The sequence below is a fragment of the Colias croceus genome, chromosome 8 (assembly GCF_905220415.1).
Source record: "Colias croceus chromosome 8, ilColCroc2.1".
In the NCBI taxonomy this organism is placed as follows: domain Eukaryota; kingdom Metazoa; phylum Arthropoda; class Insecta; order Lepidoptera; family Pieridae; genus Colias; species Colias croceus.
In genome coordinates, this window is record NC_059544.1 from 9,873,177 (window position 1) to 9,893,158 (window position 19,982).

General features: G+C 33.2%; 1 protein-coding gene across 2 annotated transcripts in view; it reads right to left on the reverse strand.

Moving 5' to 3' along the window:
• Nucleotides 1–19,982, reverse strand: part of LOC123693595 (chitooligosaccharidolytic beta-N-acetylglucosaminidase) — a 26,127-nt gene continuing 6,145 nt past the window's right edge. For both annotated transcript variants that reach the window (XM_045638761.1, XM_045638762.1), the window contains exons 3-16: nucleotides 18,965–19,101; nucleotides 18,525–18,655; nucleotides 16,803–16,908; nucleotides 12,897–13,060; nucleotides 9,606–9,714; nucleotides 8,403–8,524; nucleotides 7,743–7,877; nucleotides 7,179–7,284; nucleotides 6,445–6,620; nucleotides 5,178–5,276; nucleotides 2,775–2,895; nucleotides 2,345–2,437; nucleotides 1,199–1,346; nucleotides 1–660 (exon numbers count right to left, since the gene is read on the reverse strand). In XM_045638761.1, coding sequence (XP_045494717.1) covers nucleotides 579–660; nucleotides 1,199–1,346; nucleotides 2,345–2,437; nucleotides 2,775–2,895; nucleotides 5,178–5,276; nucleotides 6,445–6,620; nucleotides 7,179–7,284; nucleotides 7,743–7,877; nucleotides 8,403–8,524; nucleotides 9,606–9,714; nucleotides 12,897–13,060; nucleotides 16,803–16,908; nucleotides 18,525–18,655; nucleotides 18,965–19,101 — 1,729 coding nt within the window. In that variant the 3' untranslated portion in view covers nucleotides 1–578. The remainder of the gene's footprint in view (nucleotides 661–1,198; nucleotides 1,347–2,344; nucleotides 2,438–2,774; nucleotides 2,896–5,177; nucleotides 5,277–6,444; nucleotides 6,621–7,178; nucleotides 7,285–7,742; nucleotides 7,878–8,402; nucleotides 8,525–9,605; nucleotides 9,715–12,896; nucleotides 13,061–16,802; nucleotides 16,909–18,524; nucleotides 18,656–18,964; nucleotides 19,102–19,982) is intronic.

A 19,982-nucleotide genomic window follows, 5' to 3' on the forward strand; every position in this document is an offset into this window, starting at 1 on the left:
TACAAATATAATAATTATTATTTATTCCATACATCGATAAAATTTTAATACTTAAATAAAAATATAATCTCATAAGGAATTATAGAGAACAATGTCGAATAATTTTAATACTTTTCGCTTCTAAAATATATTTAATTTTTACATCAATATTAAACTTTATTCCGATGCCAATAAGGCGTGTTATAAGAGCACATTAAAATATGCAAAAAATCTTCATGCAATACATTAGAAATGTTATTTTTAAGTTGTACGTCAATAAGTGTGAGTATTGTTGTTTAAAAATCTATAAAATTACATGAGTGCATGATCTAATTTTATTTCGAATATTGAATTTAAACATTGAATGTCATAAAATATATTATCTTAATGTATAATTCCTGACTTGAAAATTGTTTTACAAATATGGCGGGAATCACATAATTAGTTTAAAAAAATACAATTATTATTGCTATTGGCATAACGAAAGTCTAAGCAAAAAATTTAAATTGACAAATGGCAAATCAAATAAAATTTAACAGTTGACATTAGTTATTCCCGCCATATTTATAAAAATACAGACAATAAACGATCACAGATAATTAATAGCAGTAACCCTCGTTCTGGTAGCACCACTCCGGTTCAAGTGACTCCGCTTTGATTCCCATACGTGTTAGGCGTTCTCTGTAAATAATAGTTCAATTTTTTATAGTTGTAAAGGTTGTTTTATGGAAAAAACACAGCTAGGCTTAATTTTCCGTGTTTTTTTATTTCTACTTATCACACGTTGTAGTCCAAAAATCTTTGAAAACTAATGAGCAATATTATAAAAAATGTCTTTTTTTCCTTTGCTTTGCTCGACCTTCTTTTCGCTCGACCAGCAGCGTGGCCACAGACATTTTAAAACTATCCCTGCCAAACTTAAATTCCACCCCAAATACTTGTCCTGGGTTATTCTTGCAGAACTAATCCCCTCTTTTTTCTACTTATGGAATCCCCCCACCCTTCAACAAATCCTCCCTCACCGCACGTGCAGTATCCGTCTCTCAGCAGCGTTGTTGATGTGAGCTTGTTCTCTGCCCCCCCACCCCCACATATTCCCCCCCCCCGTCCCCCCACTCACCGCACGTGCAGTATCCGTCTCTCAGCAGCGTTGTTGATGTGAGCTTGTTCTGTGACACCCCCCCAGCCCCCTATACTCCCCCCCCCTCCCCCCACTAACCGCACGTGCAGTATCCGTCTCTCGGCAGCAGCCCACCCGTCGCTAGGCTCGGCCCACAGTCTCTCGGCGAGCGCTGCGGCGCGCGGCCACAGACGCGCGTCCAGCGTTGATGTGTCCGCTTGCTCCGACCATAGAGCTGCTTCACCGCCTGTGTGGAAAATATAAAAATAAATATATAGTGTTACCACAAAACCTACGAAATAAAAATGGTATTACCACAAAACTATTTAATCACAGTCTAACTTTAAACCAGGAATCTGTCATAGTATATATGTGAATAGAACAAAACCAGATTAAAGAAAACCCGCGCTTAAAGTTAAACCCTGTCTACAGTTTATGTCTAGCGCTGAGTGAAATATAGAGCGGATTGCTGATATATTTCCGAGATTGTTATTGTCACGCCCATGATTAGCAATTATTTTTTTTTTACATCTGCGCAAGCTCAAATTACTGTTAAAAAATATGTGTGCGTGTACACTTAGTGTACACACGTAAGAAGTGAAACTTCTTTATGACCTTATTTTTCAAAAATCATTTATTATATGCAACTTTACAGAAATACGTCATATCACGGGTGGTAGGGACAAAAAAAGATGGCGCGTAACGGAAAAATATCACGCGTAACGAAAAAATGTTACACTTAATTTTTTTCCAACCTCGATAAAGAAGTTTCACTTCAAAAATAGTATAAAGTCTACAATACTATTTAAACACAGTCTAACTTTAAACCAGGGATCCGTCACTTTAATAGTTGAAATGAAATAGGACAAACCAGATTAAAGAGAACTCGCGCTTAAAGTTAAACCCTGTCTAAAGATTTTTGTGGTCAAACAGTTTATGTCTAGCGCTGAGATAAATGTAGAACGGATTGCTAAGATTCTTATTGTCACGCCCATGATGGGTAATTATTTTTTTACTTCTGCTCAAGTTCAAGGCACTCCTAAAAAATCCATTACATTTTTTTTTCGATGTATAATATTTGACTGACTCATTTTACAAAATCAGACGTCATAACTCAGTCTCGTGACCTGTTTTTCGCGAGCCTTTCAAATGACTAAAAAAAAATATTCATTTTTCTATCTAATAACGCTTTGAAGAATATTTTTTGGTTGCAAACCTACTTACTCGTTTAATTATCGCACTTACCAAGGATTTGATCGTGATACTGAGCGGCCATTTCTTTAGGACTATTGTCATAAACCTTCTGCCAGCCGATGTATGGAGAACACCAGTTGTTACCTGCAATTTATTTAAGTATATTTTTTGTTATTGTTATTGTAAATAGTTGAAAATCATTCAATAATATTAAGTAAGTGATTACACTAATATAAACAAAACAAAATGGTTGAACATAAAAACATTCATTGTTATTAAATTATATCAACGACAAAAATTGAAAAACAAATTACAATTTTAACTTTCAAGTTTCTCTTTCAAATATAATTTATCTTAGAAATTACCAACTTTGAACTTTCGACTCATCATTGAATTAAAACTGAATTAAAATACCAAAAAAAAAATTTTTTTTTTTTGTTCTTTTTTGCTAAAAAAATGGATTATTTGTATTTCTACTCACCAGACCCAACCCAGGCTCCGTACCCACAATCTAGATATAGTGCATCATAGTTGGACATGATGAGTCTGTATCCCTTGCCGAGGAGACCCTTGATCTGAGGGTCCACGCCTGTGGTCCACACCTGGGGAGATATTTTATTTAAAAAAATGTATTTTTTTAAGTTTCAAAACGTATGTATGAAGCAATCATCAAACAAGCTTTAACAAATCTGTACGTTCGTAAATAATTATTTAAAAAAAATCCCTATAACAGTACCATATCGATTTATTTTTAGCAATTACGAGGCCTTTTTTTTCATTTAGAAAAGATTTATTTACAATATTCTCAAAAAAATAAACTATGTATCTATGCAATTGCTTCGCTTTTAACGTTACAGTAATTTTTTTATCATTCATAAATAAGAAATATTCCGAAAAAACCGCAAATCCATACTAATATTATAAATGCGAAAGTAACTCTGTCTGTCTGTCTGTCTGTTACTCAATCACGCCTTAACTACTGAACCAATTTGCATGAAATTTGGTATAGAGATATTTTGATATCCGAGAAAGGACATAGGATAGGTTTTATCCCGGAAATCCTACGGGAACGGGTTTTTCTTTGAAAACGCGGGCAAAGCCGCGGGCGGAAAGCTAGTACATATATACAGTGGTGGTCACATAATTAAAGACACCCCCGAATTGACCATAAAAGATTTACATTAGGAAGTACAATTATCTGAAAAAGGTATTTAATCTAGTATTATTTTTATTAAACCATACAAGACAATATGTTATTTAAAATGAGGGACAAAAAATAGTTATATTCCTTGTTAGTTTCGACACTTGCTCTCTGTGGGAATGTAACACAAACTTTGTTAACGTACGTATAGCTGGCCACTTAATTAAAGACAACAAGAAATGAGTTACAATTTTTTATAAATAAAAAGAAACAGCATTGTGCTTTACTTCCTTTTGTCGCGTAATTTCATAAATCATTGACACTATGATTTTTTTGGTTATTTTTAACTTTTAAAATTAAAATTCATACGTTTAATAGTTTTAATATCAATTACTATGGTTAAAAACAAGAGTTGCGACTCCTCCGCAAGAAAAAATATTTCTAACTTCCATGATAATTAAACTGTTTCGAGGAAATGGTTATGAATGCTATAAAATATGTACCTACCGAAAACGTACTCAGAAAAGCAAAACCAAGTGAAACTACTCGGCCGAAAGATTCAAAAATGGTGTTGTTGGCTAAAAAGATCCATTTAAAGGGTCGGAACTGATACAGTTCAGAGTTGTATGGTGCAGCAGGCTTGAAGGGGGGTCTGCAAGCACAATTAGACGGAGACTGTGTGAGGAAAACTTGCACTGAAGAGTATCTCGGAAAGTACCACTTTTGAAAAAACAAAATGTGAAGGCAAGATTTCACTTTGCTACAAAATACGAACACTGGACTGAACGAGAGTGGAAACATGTGATGTTTCTGCATGAAACTAAGATTAATATGATTAATTCTGTCAGAAAACAATATGTAAGACGCCATCTCAATAAGGAAATGGATCCAAGATACTCTAAAAAGTAGTCATACATGGGGGTGGAAATATTAAAGTGTGGCGCTGATTTTCTGGACTTAGTGTTGGACCTGTCAAAAAGACAGAAGGCAATATGGATAAATTCCAGTACAAGTATATTTTAGAGCAATCCATGCTGCCCTATGCAGAGGAAAATTGACCTGTTGTTTGGACTTTTCAACACAATAATGATCCCAAGCACACAGCAAAAGTAGTGAAGTGCTTGTTAAGGAACCAATCTGTATCTGTTTTGGATTGGCCCCCTCACAGTCCGGATTCAAATCCGATCGACAACTTATGAAATCAAGAAAGAAAGAAGTCGCGGCAAAGCGATCATCAAACGTCGAATAACTTTGCAAAACATTTTCGAAGAATGGAACCAATTTAGTGATGCAACTTGAACAAAATTAGTTGCTTCCATGCCCAAGAGATGTAAACCGTCATTACTGCCAAAGGACATGCAACCAAATATTGAAAAGTGTACAAATGTTTTGTAAATACGTCAGGTATTTTGTGTTGTAAAAATAATCTCATTAAAATAATATTTTTTTTATATTTCTTATAAGCGAGTCTAATGTCTTTAATTATATGGCCAGACCTTTGCTAAGTTAAAACTGCTAGTAGTATGGATGAACCGATTAAAATCTAACAAACCGACAAGTTCTGTTGATAAAATTTAGTTTAGCATTAGACAACACATACCTGAATATTTTAAAATTATTTAATAAGTTCCAATGGTAGTGTAAAAAAAAATGTTGAGAGAAGTGTCTTGGGTAGTATAAAATGCTCTTAGTGTCTTTAATTATGTGACCACCACTGTATATTGTAAAAAAGTGCAATATTACCTGAATGATATAGTCGTCCTTGTTGAGGAAGTTGTCTATGTGCGTGTAGTCTGTGAGCGTGCTTGTCCATAAGATGAGTGGTAGGCGCTTGCCGAAAGCCTGTAATTTCATTTAAAATTAAATTCTGAAAAAAACAAGGTTGTGAATGATGGATTACTAAACTTTTTGAAGTAGATTTCCCGTAAATCATTACATAGTATAAAACAAAGTCGCTTTTTCTGTCCGTATGTCCCTTATGTTTAAATCTTTAAAACTACGCAACGGATTTTGATGCGGTTTTTTTTTTAATAGATAGAGTGATTCAAGAGGAAGGTTTTAGTATATAATTTATTAGGTTTTAGACAAAGCGGGCGAAGCCGCGGGCGTTAAACTAGTAAATCATAAATTTTGCAAAAAAAAATATCTAAATTCAAAAGCTATGTTACAGCCACAACTGTCCACCACCAGCCACAACAGAGCGGCAACGTCGCACGACGAACGCATAACGACCGGAATACGCGACGTCAGCCCCCCTAGCCAAGTGGCTTTCTGTTAGCGTAGCGTTCAATAGAATAGACTACGAATGTATGAGATTGACGTAAGCTGTAGATACGTAGCGTAGCGTTCAATAGAATAGACTACGAATGTATGAGATTGACGTAAGCTGTAGATACGTAGCGTAGCGTTCAATAGAATAGACTACGAATGTATGAGATTGACGTAAGCTGTAGATACGTAGCGTAGCGTTCAATAGAATAGACTACGAATGTATGAGATTGACGTAAGCTGTAGATACGTAGCGTAGCGTTCAATAGAATAGACTACGAATGTATGAGATTGAAGTAAGCTGTAGATACGTAGCGTAGCGTTCAATAGAATAGACTACGAATGTATGAGATTGAAGTAAGCTGTAGATACGTAGCGTAGCGTTCAATAGAATAGACTACGAATGTATGAGATTGACGTAAGCTGTGGATAAATCTACAGGCCTGTCTCACTCCGCGAGGTACGTCCCTTATTTACCTACGACGCAGGGCCCGGCCAGCCGTACTCGAATCAGTCGGTTGTGAAAGAAATATTCCACAGCAGAAAGAGTATCCTAAATTATTACTCTTTTTACATAATACTAAAACATCTCATATTCGTGAATTTGTAGACATATCGAGATATTGTGCCAAGTAGTTCCCGAGATTAGCGCGTTCAAACAAACAAACTCTTCAGCTATATAATATTAGTATAGATTATGGAATATGGATATTTGACCTTATAACACTACTTCCATATATACCTTATAAGCCTTATCCTGCGCCTTCGTCTGGAAATAATTCCAGAGCTTGAGGAAGGAGGTCTTGTCCAGGTCCCAGCGGTTCTGCACCATGAACTGCTGGATCTCCTGCGATGTGTTCCAGCATCTCTCGCTCACTTCGTCACCGCCCATGTGGAACAGATCCGGGTTGAATACGTCTGGAATGTGAAAAAATTGTGTTAATGGAAACTTAGGTGATCACTAAAAATATATACATAGATTACAAACATATAGATTTCTCATACAGTTCACAAAATATGACCTATGTTTCATTTCTGGCGAAAATAAAAACATAAAACAAGCCAGTATCTAGCATAGGCCTTTGAAAAAAAATTCTAGATATCTATTTCCAATAGAAACTGAAAGGAAGAAACCTAATAAAAATTCAAATTGAGTATTAAAACAAATCAATAACGACAATTGTAGTAGAAAGAAACTCCCTGAAAAAGGTAATAAGTCTCCATAGACACTAAATTTAACACCTACACAAACAAATACAAAATATCATCCTACCCTCATATTTAATAACATTTTGTTTTTCTTTCCTCGGGTTTTAGGTAGGAAAAAGTAAAGATTGTTAAATAAACTTGAGATTATTTATTAGACTATATGCGTAGCACAAAGGGTAAAGGTGAAAGGTGACATAGACACATTCGTTTATATAAACTGTTTTTACCAACAAGTCCAAATTCAAATTCAAATTAGTATATACTCACCAGCCATATCCGCATAGATATCACCGAGCACTTCATATAGTTCCTCTCGAACAGGGTTCAGTTGACCGCAAGGTGGCTCCACACAGATGGATGCCCAGGGCTCAGCCTAAATTAAATAATTGGTTTCATAAAAAAATATAAAAACATATTTTAAATACACACGGAACCGAATTGCACTATATTTACAATCACTAAGACACTAAAATGCCAACATTTGAAGGCGAGGCTAAACATAAACTTTACGTACTTCGGCGCATAAACTCGCGAAGGTATCATATTTTTATAACTCATTTCTTGATACGGACAGATGTTAATTTAAAAAAATTGTTTGTCTGTAAAGTCGGTTTACTGACGATAGTTGAACGTGACAACGTCCGATTGTGCTTCTTTGTCGCTCGTTCCGCGCTCTCGCTTGCACTTCAAGGCCTTACGGAACGCCTCAGAGCGAGGTAACGCCGCATGAGTCATGTTTTTTCGTGCGTGCAGCCGGCTCTATCGAATTATAAGACGTTGTCACGTCAAAAACTGACACTAAATTACTAAATTTCCATACAATTTAAATACCTTAAAGCACACAGTGAGGCCAGTATCCTGCCATCCCTCTCCCACATGCGCAGGCGCATCGAACTCAGGCAACACGCGCACACCGCGCTCCAAACCGAACTGTACTACTTCCTCCATTGCGTCGCGAGTGTATACCTAGAAAAAGAGAATTTATTTGTTTAATAAAAATATTTTTTACTAATCTCTGGAACAGAAATGTCACACTGAAAAAAGCATTTTTTTTTTGTTTACGGATCTCTGCAACAAGATCCGTCCTAACTAACATTAGTCAGAAATATTTTTTTAGTGAAACTTCTTATTAGGCGCTTTGAGAGTAAAATTTCAAAGTTGCGTCACGTCATGGAGTAAGACGACGATTTTGGTGTCTTTGAACCTAGCAATAGAAGTTTCACTTCAGACACGTGTGATCGGCATACACGCTCTATTTTTTTTCCATGACACACTTAACATAGTACTTGTTATTTTTATTAGTACTAGAACTTTCTATTTCATTAAAAATGTTTTTACTACCATTTTTTTCACTTTCTCATTGGAATGTTAATTGCCTTTTTAACGATTAAAAATCAACAAATCAGACACATCGAGAACACTATACAGTAATGTCTATTATACTAATATTTTATTATCATTTTTATTAGCACATAATATTATGACACTTACCTTGCTGGGGCTATAAGCGCCATATCTAGTCAAGTTCGGTCTCCTCTGAGATACAAAGGGGAAACTTTGACTGTCTGTTATGTGCCAGTGGAAGGTATTCAGTTTTACAGCTGCCATTGCGTCTGAAAATTATTTATAAGATTTTTTTAATACGTAGATACATAATACATATAATACATAATATATACAGATTAGGTAATATTTTTTCAGGTAGGTACGCGTAAAAACCACGAACGTTACCAAGCACAGCTTGCTAAATAATATTATTTTCCTTAATAAATAATTAGTCTATTTCTGCTTCTTCTGGATGCAGAATAATACAATAAAATAAATATATGTATTGCTTGATTAAAATAATTCAAATCTAAGTTAGCAAAGCTTTTAATAAACTCGAAATTATAAAAAAAATACTATTTGAAAGTACAAAAAAATATTTACATTATTTTTTTTTTTGCTTTTTTATTTCTATTGCCTTTTTTGCCACATTACCATACAATGTATTTATCTAAAATCAAGTTCGAGTTTAAAAATTAATATTCAATTGAAATTATTTCAAAAATGAAACAAAATCTCTCATAATCGAGGAAGTAAAAAAAAAGTAATACAGTGAAACCTGGTTAAGTGAGACTTCAAGGGACCTGCAATGACGTTTCACTTATAGAGGTATTCCACTAACCCAGTCTCAGATATACAGGTATAAATAAATATCTGTCTCATTTACAGAGGGTTCCATTAATAGAGGTGAGAATACAGGTTCATAAACGGATATTAATTTCAGTTTTTCACGTAATGATAACGATTGTAGCTTTCATTTTTCAAATAAACATCTGTATGATAGTAAAGCGAAACTAAAACAGAAGGTAATTGAAGCTCAAAATTTGTACTTACGTACTTGGAATTACGTGTGGAATTTGTGGGTAGAATAGGAGTGAGTAAACAAACAATGTTATCTCAGTTACAGAGGTTTATGCATATAAAATTTACTCGCTGTCTCAGTTATAGAGGTAACTATGATGATAAATCGAAAGAACAAATCCCAGGTATAGAGGTTTACCTCGTCCCACTAACAGGGGTAATTCATTACCAAAGTGTTGGGACCCAAACATGAGTTCCAGTTATGGAGGTTTCTCACTTATCCAGGTCCCACTTAACCAAGTTTCACTGTATTACAGTATAAACTAAATAAATATTATTTAAACTTACCGATAGTAGCCTTAATAGAGTCCACAGTAAAGTAATTCCTCGCAGTATCCAAAAGAATACCTCTGTAGGGATACACTGGCTTGTCCGTTATGTAAATATCACGGACCATCTGAAAATTGTTTATTTTAAATTAATTCTTTTTCTTTTCTTTTCTTTATTGTACTAATTTTGGAGTAAAGATTTCTACGAACGGCAAAAAATGTATTAAAAAAAGATTATTATAAAAACTTAATCTATAGCAGTTTATACGACAAATATCCTATGCGAAGTTGATACTGAACTCCAATGGAGTCTTCCTATTTTAATAAGAATGAAATGAAACGTATTGAATTATTTATATAAGGAGGAGGTCGAGACGCCAGTATTTCATTCTTTTTACCGGTCAATAACCATCCATAAGGTATTTTGAAATATTAAAGACTTTTATGATTTTAATCAACCCGTGACCTGATTGTATTTTTAGCTGACTATATTAACGCAATGTTAATAACATTATTACCAACAGTGAGCACAGAACCCACACTATCTAGTCGTGTTACTATACGGTCTACCTACTGAGTGTAGTCCTTAAAAAAAATGAAATAAGAAACATCGTTTTACTATGGTCAAACCACGGCTAAAAGGATGATATTCATTATCGTTAATAATCAATGTAGGTATGCTATAGTTTGCAGATAAGAAAATATTGCCCAACATCGCATAACTACTAACTAGATAAGGTAAATTAAAATGATGTACCTACTTATGGGTTTTTTATTACAATCAGTATACAATCAATATGTGTATGTAAAATGGGAAATCCCATTGTGATTTGCCATAATAAATTATAGAAAACAGTTAGTATGTAACTGAAAAATAACGATTTTAAAGATCTAATATAGGTAACTAGCGAACGCGGCGACCTCCGTTTCGTCACCTTATGTTTAAAAACCAAACGAAATGTTACAGAAGGCGCTGTATGTGAAAAATGATTTTCCCGGTTTTCCCGCTTTTCTTTTGAAATGTTCCCTGAATTTTCTTGGCTACAAACCTCACGGAGCCAGAGACCTTTCAAACGAATGCAAATCCGTGGAAATCGGTTCGTGCGTTCTGGAGTTATAGCGTCAGGAAGGAAAACCCGACTTATTTTTATATAGTAGACTAGCGGTCCGCCCCGGCTTCGCCCGTGGTACATATTAACGTTTTCTCTACATAAGAACCATCCTCGTACTTCAAGGAATATAATAAAAAAAGAATTATCGAAATCGGTTCAGCCGTTCTCGAGTTATGGAATTACAACGAAAAGTGGCATTGATTTTTATATATTAGATTATGATTCATATTTTACAATCAAACATAGCTTGAATAAAAAGTGCACGAGAAAAAAATCCCTATAGGTACCTATTATGAGTATTGACTTAATATATTATGTAGGTACACCACCTAGGTACCCATATAGGTATACTCTATTAGATTAGATTATAGGGATTATAGATAAGCTGTTGATAGTAAATGTGACGTTAATCCTTTTATAAGTTATTAAAACCTACTTTATCTATAAATCAATATTATCAGTTATATTGTATCTACTTTCATTCCGCGAGCATTCTGGTTTATAAAAATCACAAGTTCATTGACCCGAAAAAAACACATTTAAACAAATTCTTATGTTTCCCATAAAAAATACATTAAAGTAAGAAAAACGAATAAACAATATAATACGAAATAATATATCCCACTAAATATGCCATCGAGCGAGCCGTCCTAAGCAAATGTCCCCATCCCATCAAATTAGTATGCAAATAAGTCGGAATAGGGTCAAACGGGTACGAATTATGAGCGTTATCAAATGGAGTTTTTGCTAAGAAATCGGTTTATTTTGGTCCCAGGACGAATGTCAACCAATTTGCATGTTATGGCAATGAGGCGTGATGTCAGCGAACCCGACCGGTTTGAAGCTCGTTATGTTTCGCGTCAGAGATCAATCGGTTGGATATCTTGGCTAAGGACGAGCGTGTTGAAACAATTTATTGGTAAAACGAAAAATTTCTAGTTTCCATTTGCGATGTAATTTTTTTTTTTTTTTTATTTCTAGTTTTTGCCGACGATCAACAAGACAAAAATAATATTGTTATTATCGATCTGTTTTATCAGTTAAAGCCATTGTTGACTGACTGGTTGGCTTGGTTGGTAGTGGCCCTGCCTTCCACTGGTCGTGGGTTCGATTCCCACCCGGGGCAAATATTTGTGTGATGAACATAGATGTGATCTCTGTGTCTGGGTGTTAATTATCTATATAAGTATTTATTTAAAATTATATATGTATGTTTAACAGCCATCTGGTTTCCATAACACAAGCGAAAGCTTAGTATGGGATCGGATCGTGCCGTGTGTGAAAATAGTCCCGAAATATTAATTTATATTTATTTATTTTAGATCACAACCCATGCTAAATACTTAATTATACTCATATATACATAAATATTTGTACAAATACAGACACGCGCCATATCGCTCTTTGTCAAATAAAATCGAGAAGATTTAAATTAAGGATGTTATTTCGAACTAATAAGGGTAGATTCAGACCCTATACAATTGAAAATTCTCCTTTGAAGATATAAATTTTTTTTACAAAAACAGTCGCATGAATAATTCCTTTAATTGGACTATGTACATAAGTGGAGAAGGTTCGTTAACGGATCTCAATTTAAATATATTCTGGTCGAGCACTTTCTGTGTGAATCATGAAATTGCCTATCGTCGTACCTAATAAATATTTAAGTATTTAGTAATATTACGTGCTATAATAATTTATTAACATAATATTAAATTAATTTTAAAGGTCTCCTAAAACAACAAACAAACCAATTTTAAATAGCTCTAGTTTCAACAAGTTCATAAAATACCCACTCAATAAAGACAGTAATTAACATTTTGGACATTTATGGTCCATAAAATTAATATAACATGAATTTAAAAGATGTCCTAAATACCAACAGGAAAGTAAATATACTATACATAGAACTAAAAACCAAAATAAGACAGTAATCACATCTATTCTACTTATAACTAAAGACATTTAAGGCTGGTTGCAGAGCTTGATCGACCATCAGTGCGTACCGTCGGTCCTGACGATACGGATCAACAATGTGTATGACTGTATGACTATGACACTAATACGCATGACAATACGCGTGCGTATGGTCGGTCTAGCTATGAACGGTTTTATGAATTTCCATACATATGACAAGCGCGACTGACGTACGCACTGATGGTCGGTCAAGCTCTGCAACCAGCCTTAGAAGTACTTACCACAAGATGGTTCCTAATATCGTCAAACAGGAACAATTGGGATAGAGTTTCCAGTCCATTCCTAACTCCGAAGAAGTTGTTACCAGTGATGGTTGCGTTTATCTTATCATTGGATACCGCATCAGCACGGATGGTGTAACTCTCATCCATGTCCAGAGAAAATTCTGGAATTTACACTCATTTTATTAAAGTGGAAGTTAAAACGTTCTTATGAGGCCCGTGGGCCGTGTCCCAGTGGGCAGATGATGATGATAATAAAGTAAATTGTTTTTTGTAAGGCCTCAGTCACAGGACTGAATATCAGCGCTGTTTTGAACATGTATCGAAGTATTTAGCTGAAGCTGGAATCAGCTAAATCTGTCTTAATAGATTACCTCATTTAAGTTTATAATTGTTTTTGATAAAAAAAATTCCTTTCTTCTCTTTCGTAATTGTTTGAACGAACTTTTCTTTGAAAAGAATGGGTCGAATTTGTTCTGTATGGTTCAGTGGTATCTAATTAGTGCAATAAGCCAACAAAACGAGACTTCAATACATGAAAGGTCATGAATACGATCTAATAAGCATTCAGCATTTGCTTCTATTTTCTACGGCCGCGGCGTGACATTGTAATTCGATACGCTGATGATATGCCTATCAGAGATCAGCCTAAATATATTAGCATCGTTTACCTCTTGTATTAAAATAATAAGAAAACTGTTAAAGCTTAGAAAAAACATCCCCTTTTATTTTTAGAAGGGTTCTCCGTGGCTGTAAAATGGATTATGCCCACTCAATGTTTATTACTATATCTTATCTAAGCTTCATAAACGTTTTCCATAATTAGTCTATTTTTAAAAGATAAGTACGACGTTATATAAACGAATCAATCGATCTGTAATAAATAAACAAGAAGAAGTTCACTTTACATAAGGTATAGATATATCAGCTATTCCTTATGTAAATTGAACTAGGAATATCAGCTACAGCTACGACTAGGAATAGGAATATCAGCGCAAGCTTCCAAGCTCCTATATGTATATTGATGGCGATCACGAAACATTCTTCCACTATTAAAAGAAGAACTTCTAAGCTTCAAATATCCAATTTAAGTTAGCAATTAAACGACTTAGTTATTTCCAAGACATAAAGTTCTACTCGTTATTTTATTTTATTTCAATAATTTCTTCTCATTTATTCAAACAAACTTATATTATAACTAGCTTTCCGCCCACGGCTTCGCCCGCGTTTTCAAAGAAAAACCCGCATAGTTCCCGTTCCCGAGGGATTTCCGCGATAAAACCTATCCTATCTCTCAAGTTGGATCGAACTGCACATGGTGTGCGAATTTTATTATAATCGGTTAAGTGGTTTAGGAGTCCATTGAGGACAAATATTGTGACACGAGATTTATATAAATTAAGATTCCATAGAACGTGCCAAATTGAATAAAACAGGATCTTAATACTCGATATAGACATAACTAAACCTCATTTACATTACGAATAATATAATATCACCAAAATATTTGTAAAGATGATTTATTTAATGTTAACTACACCCGCAAATTTTATACGATATCGCGTAATAGCCCGTAGCCATTTCACTTACAATTTTCCAACAGGTAAGAAAATATTATCATCTACCTTCATATTTATCTTCTATCGTCATATTCCTATTTCCTTTAGTTTTATTTTCACGAAGTCCGATGATATCCTCGGTCAACTTATGCCTTTGTTCTAATATTCGATTAATTCAGCTTCAAAATAATCAAATTCATGTAGCGCTTCAGGTGTGAAATTTTATCAAACACACAGACAAATTAACATTCGTACAGATGAAGGCCATAACTAAAACTCAATATGCAAATCGAGGCTTATAATCAAATTTGAATGCAAGATTTATAGAACTAGTCTAGCTAACTGTATATTTACGATCGTATTATATTTCCATAATATTTTTATTCATAAATCTTTTAGAATTTCCATGAATTTTAGAACGCACGAATATGTGAAATATACAAAAGTAGCGGAGTACTTGAGAACAATGACAAGAAAGAATTTGGGGTATCGAAACAGAAGAAATCGAGGCCAGTACGATGCGATGTGCTCACACTTGAAGCAGACAAAATATAAGTGGAATCATGAAAATACTGTATACTTACGTATTGTATTTTGATTATTAGCCTACTCTAAGAAATATAAATTCTTCTCACATTATTTAATACAATGATATCGAGTTGATAATAGAAAGATTCTTAGATAGATTAAAGAAAAACAATGTCTAGTTTTTTTTTTTATTGTACGGCATCAAAATTGGTTTTTAGCTGTGATATGTATGATAAATACCTATACCTACCTACTTTTTAAAAAAAATTATAAAATAAAAATCAGATATTCGAATTGATTTAAAAGATATGAGATAATGATACACACGACTAGTACTATTTGTTACTAAAAGTTCATAATATCCGAGACACGTTCCGCAAATTGTCATGACAAACGGAAGGCCAAGGCTAAGTGAGAGCAATCCAAGAGCAATCAATAAACGTAGTTGCAAGTTGTATGAATAATCAGTTTGAACTTTCTAATATTCGTACTACTTTACTATAATGAAAGAATGAAATAAGTGTATCAATTAAGAAACAGTAAAATAAAAGTTTATTGTATTACAATATGTATTAGACCAAAAATGGCGAGATTTCTTTTTGGAACGAAGTTGACTTATCGTGCGGTACGCTGGCTACGGGGGCTAGGCGAGCGTCACGAAAAATCCTCACGACAAAGACCAAAAGTGTATTAGCATTTCTTCACCTATTTCATTTCTCATTTAACTCCTAAATAAATAAATATTGTTAATTGTTGAATTTTACCTCATATACCTAATAATTATATCAAATCAACTCAAAGTGGTGCGTGCCTACCTATAATTTAGATACATAAGTACCAATGTTTATTTTAAACTAATTTGAATTATTGTAACAAAAATTATGTATCAAGTTGGTAAGCCTTTTTGAAATAAATGAAATAAATAAATAAATCGAAAGGATCTTCGTTCCAATCGCGTATCCCACATGTGACACCACAGACATTTTTTGTGTTTTTAAAATCAAATTATTTTTTACAAGGTGCTCTCAATAGATATATTTTTGTATAATACTGAAATTACTGCCCGCATAGAATGTAGCGTAATGTCGAAAAGCCTTCTCGTTAAATGGACTATAAATTATTTTCAACACAAACAATTTTAGCCCGTTTTAACAAACATATGTACCTACCTAGTTGTAATCAAAATATATAACAGTGATAAAATTTGAAACCGATATTTACCTGAGACCCATTTAATTGATCAGGTAATTTACGTATCAAATATTCAGGTACTATAAATTTATCTTCTAATCGTTTTAATTTTGGGTCTAATATCTTTGACCTTATTAAAAAGGTTGAAGTCAATTTTATATTGGCACAATGAACTTTAATATCCCTTCTTTAGTAATATATTACGATTAGTAGGTGATATAGTTAATTAAGATTTTAAATGTGTATCGAACGTCTGAAGGACGCAATAACTTAGGTTTTATTTTCTAATGTAAAGGCAATCAAATAAAATGGATCACCTATGCCTTATATGTATACGATTAGGAATGATTTATAATTTTATAACATTGAATCCATAAAATCACAATGATTTTTATGATTAATTATTATTTATTGGTATATCACCTAACGACACCGTATTTTTATTGAACCACATTTTAGTGGGCTAGCAATACAATTACAGTTATAACATATTATTTAATCGGTCATTAAATTTTTTACATGTTTTTATTATCTAAAAGATACACAAAATTTATATAATTATTAGTTCTCGACTACCACAGATACAAATATATCACAAACATAAAAAAATAAGAAAAAAACAACTCACCCTTCATATCAGGATTTTCATTAACAAGATAAACAGTAACAGATTTTCCAGATGCCTTCGGAGTCATCCCTGATGGTATACTAATGGACACCAGGTTTTGGAACCTCTGTTGAGAATAATTAAAGATTTATTAAAACCTTATTAAAATTTATGAGTAGGTATGAATGTGGTATGAATCTTGTGGCTTCTTTAACTGACTCAAATACTAGCCGTAAAAAATTTAACTGTAATATCTTTTCCTTTTTTTTCAATTAATATCTACTCCATATATTTTTATGTGGGTAAATATAAAAAAATTGTATAATAAATAACGTAATTGTTATTCACTGGTATTCCTTCTTATTTAAGAATTATACACATATTTCCATTCCACTCCACAATTCAAAGAAAATTTAAGAGATATAAAACAATAAAGCTCTGATTAACGTTTGCTCTATGAAGGATAAAATGTCGCATTTAAGTCTTAAAAGAAAGCATTCTTTAATAATTACTTAAGAGATAATTACGGCTTTTGTTTGTCGAGGACTTCCTGAATAATTTTGAAACAAGAAAATTTTTACTCATGACTTACTACTTCATAAAATACCTTTTTAACAGAATGTACTGTGTTTTTTGTACATTTATTTCCCCGTTTAAAAATGCTTTAATATTCTAGTACATTAGTACCTACCTACATTTAATTGAAAGATAAGAAAAAGCAATGAATAGCATAACAAATGCATACACTCATTAATACGTAATAGTTTGCTTATACTTTCCATTGTAATAAACTACTATGGGTTTAATGAAGAACCTAGGAAGTTAATTAAATTGATAATTAGTATAGATTAAGAAATAAGAAAACCCTCAAATTCGTCCCGATTACGGCATAGGAACGGCTTCGCTATACTAAAACCTCGGTCTACTTTTGTCTTGTACTCTTTGAATAAATAGGAAAACTTTATCGTTCTTTTTTTTTCGTTGTGATTTTATTATGTTGTTCTTTATAAATTTGTTTGGCTACACAAGGTGTATTAAAAAAAATGTTGCCTGGAAAAGATCTTCTGTGATTAGGCCGTACACTGTACTAATTTAATTTAAGATGGAGGATGGATTTTATGGAGCTGCCACCGCCTGGTATACAGAAACAGGGGGCTACCTTGATGTTTTAAAGCAGTATTATTTCCAGTGTGGAAAAATGACAGCGCTATACAGGGTGTCCCACAGTTGGTATACTAAGCTAAATGGAGGTTATAGTTTTGCATACGCTGAGTACGTAAAAATACTTATAAAATTCCAGACCCATTTTTTTTTCAAATACTTAGATTAATTCTCAAGACTCTATGTGTAGTGTGTTTAAGATTATGTTTTCATAGACAAAATGCGCGCATCAGAGAAGCGGTATAATATGCCGGCTGCGTGAAGCTAGAGAAGAAAACAAGGATTTTCAGGAAAAATTTAGCAAACAATTTTTTACGTTATATTTTTGTTGTTGATTTGATTTTACTAGTAATTATTTTTTACGTGATCAGTGTATGCAAAACTACAATCCCTTCGCGCTTAGTAGGATACCCTGTACAGTTCGCTTAGCGCCATCACTTTCCCACGCTAGAAATAATATTGCTATAAGACATCATGGTATGTTTCTGTATGCCAGCAAAATAAAGTACACAAATTAATAACAACATAAGTACTACAAAATATATCGTATTACGATAAACATAAGAGTCAATAAAATCTTACCCGTCCTGCGGCGTCCATCAAATCGTCAGACCTTCCATGTCTGTCTATCTCCACTTTTATATTATGTATGTTTATTTTGGATAAAAAGTTTCCCAACTCCACTTTTCCAGTTGGTTTTGGCCATAGAAGTCCTGAAATATGTTTTTTGTGTAATTTTCCATTTAGATTGGCGTTAGCAAAAATAATCATTTGGCAGTGTTCAATATAATATTGTTCTTTTCTAATTTTCCATAATTAATAATGGTTTTCAAGAAAAAGGAAAATTATTAGGTTAGTTCTAGTTTCCAAATTCTACATTCATAATAAAGTACCTATTTGAACAAGTCAATGTATTTCATCTACTCTACCACAAAAAATATACTACAACCAATACAACTATTTTGAAACCATTTTAAAATTCTACCTATAATACAATTAATTTATCCTCTACTAATACTAACCATTATCATTACAGAACATTTTGCAGGCCTCCAAGCACAGCACTGGCTCCTTGCTCTGAGGGTCGTTCTTGGTCTTCACGCACTTGCCATCCTCGCACACCCACTTCCATGGTGACAGCTGATCGTCTGTGCTTGCACTATTAACAATATACTTACAATTAACAAAAATAAATTAAAAATAATATAACAATTAATTAAAATAAATATGATACAGCTGAAGAGTTTGTTTGTTTGGTTGGTTAAGCGCGCTGATCGGATATCGGACCGATTTGAAAAAAAATTCAGCGCTAGATAGCCTATTTATTGCGGAATGGCTGTATAATAATTATCATCAGAGCTGTCAGCTGAGCAATGTGGATAAAACTATGGGGTACATCTGTCCATTCAATAATGTTATATTGAATTTCCATAAGTTTATACAATGAAACATTAGAGTTCGTATGATAATTTCCATTTTGAAAAGTATCGTGTGATATTTAACATACCTAGGGAGTACGTATAACCTATTCCTTAAAATATGTTTTATATAAAATATTAAAATATGTCTACACTAATATTATAAAGAGGAAAACTTTGTATGGTGAAAGGATTTTTAAAATCGGTCCAGTAGTTTATGAGCCTATTCATTACAATCAAACAAACAAAGTTTTCCTCTTTATAATATTAGTGTAGATACATTTTTGCTTAAATTTAATATTCTTACCGAAATAAAAGTAAAGTTTCTACACAGGAAAATTTTATAGATACCTACCTATATAATATATTTAGTGATTTATTAATAGAACTTCGATACTGGACATACCGATGCTTCAGGACTTAATAATATTTATCCACGTTCAACAAGGCATAAACTTATAACTACCCTCGTTTTTAGCAGTGTAATTAAAAATAATGGTCTTTCTTATTTTCTATCTCCTAACTGAAATTACATCGTATAAAACCTTGACAATCAGTTGATGAGTTGAGCACGCGATTAATAATGTCAATTAATTTGAGTGTTGTTTATTTCTTTTCTCGA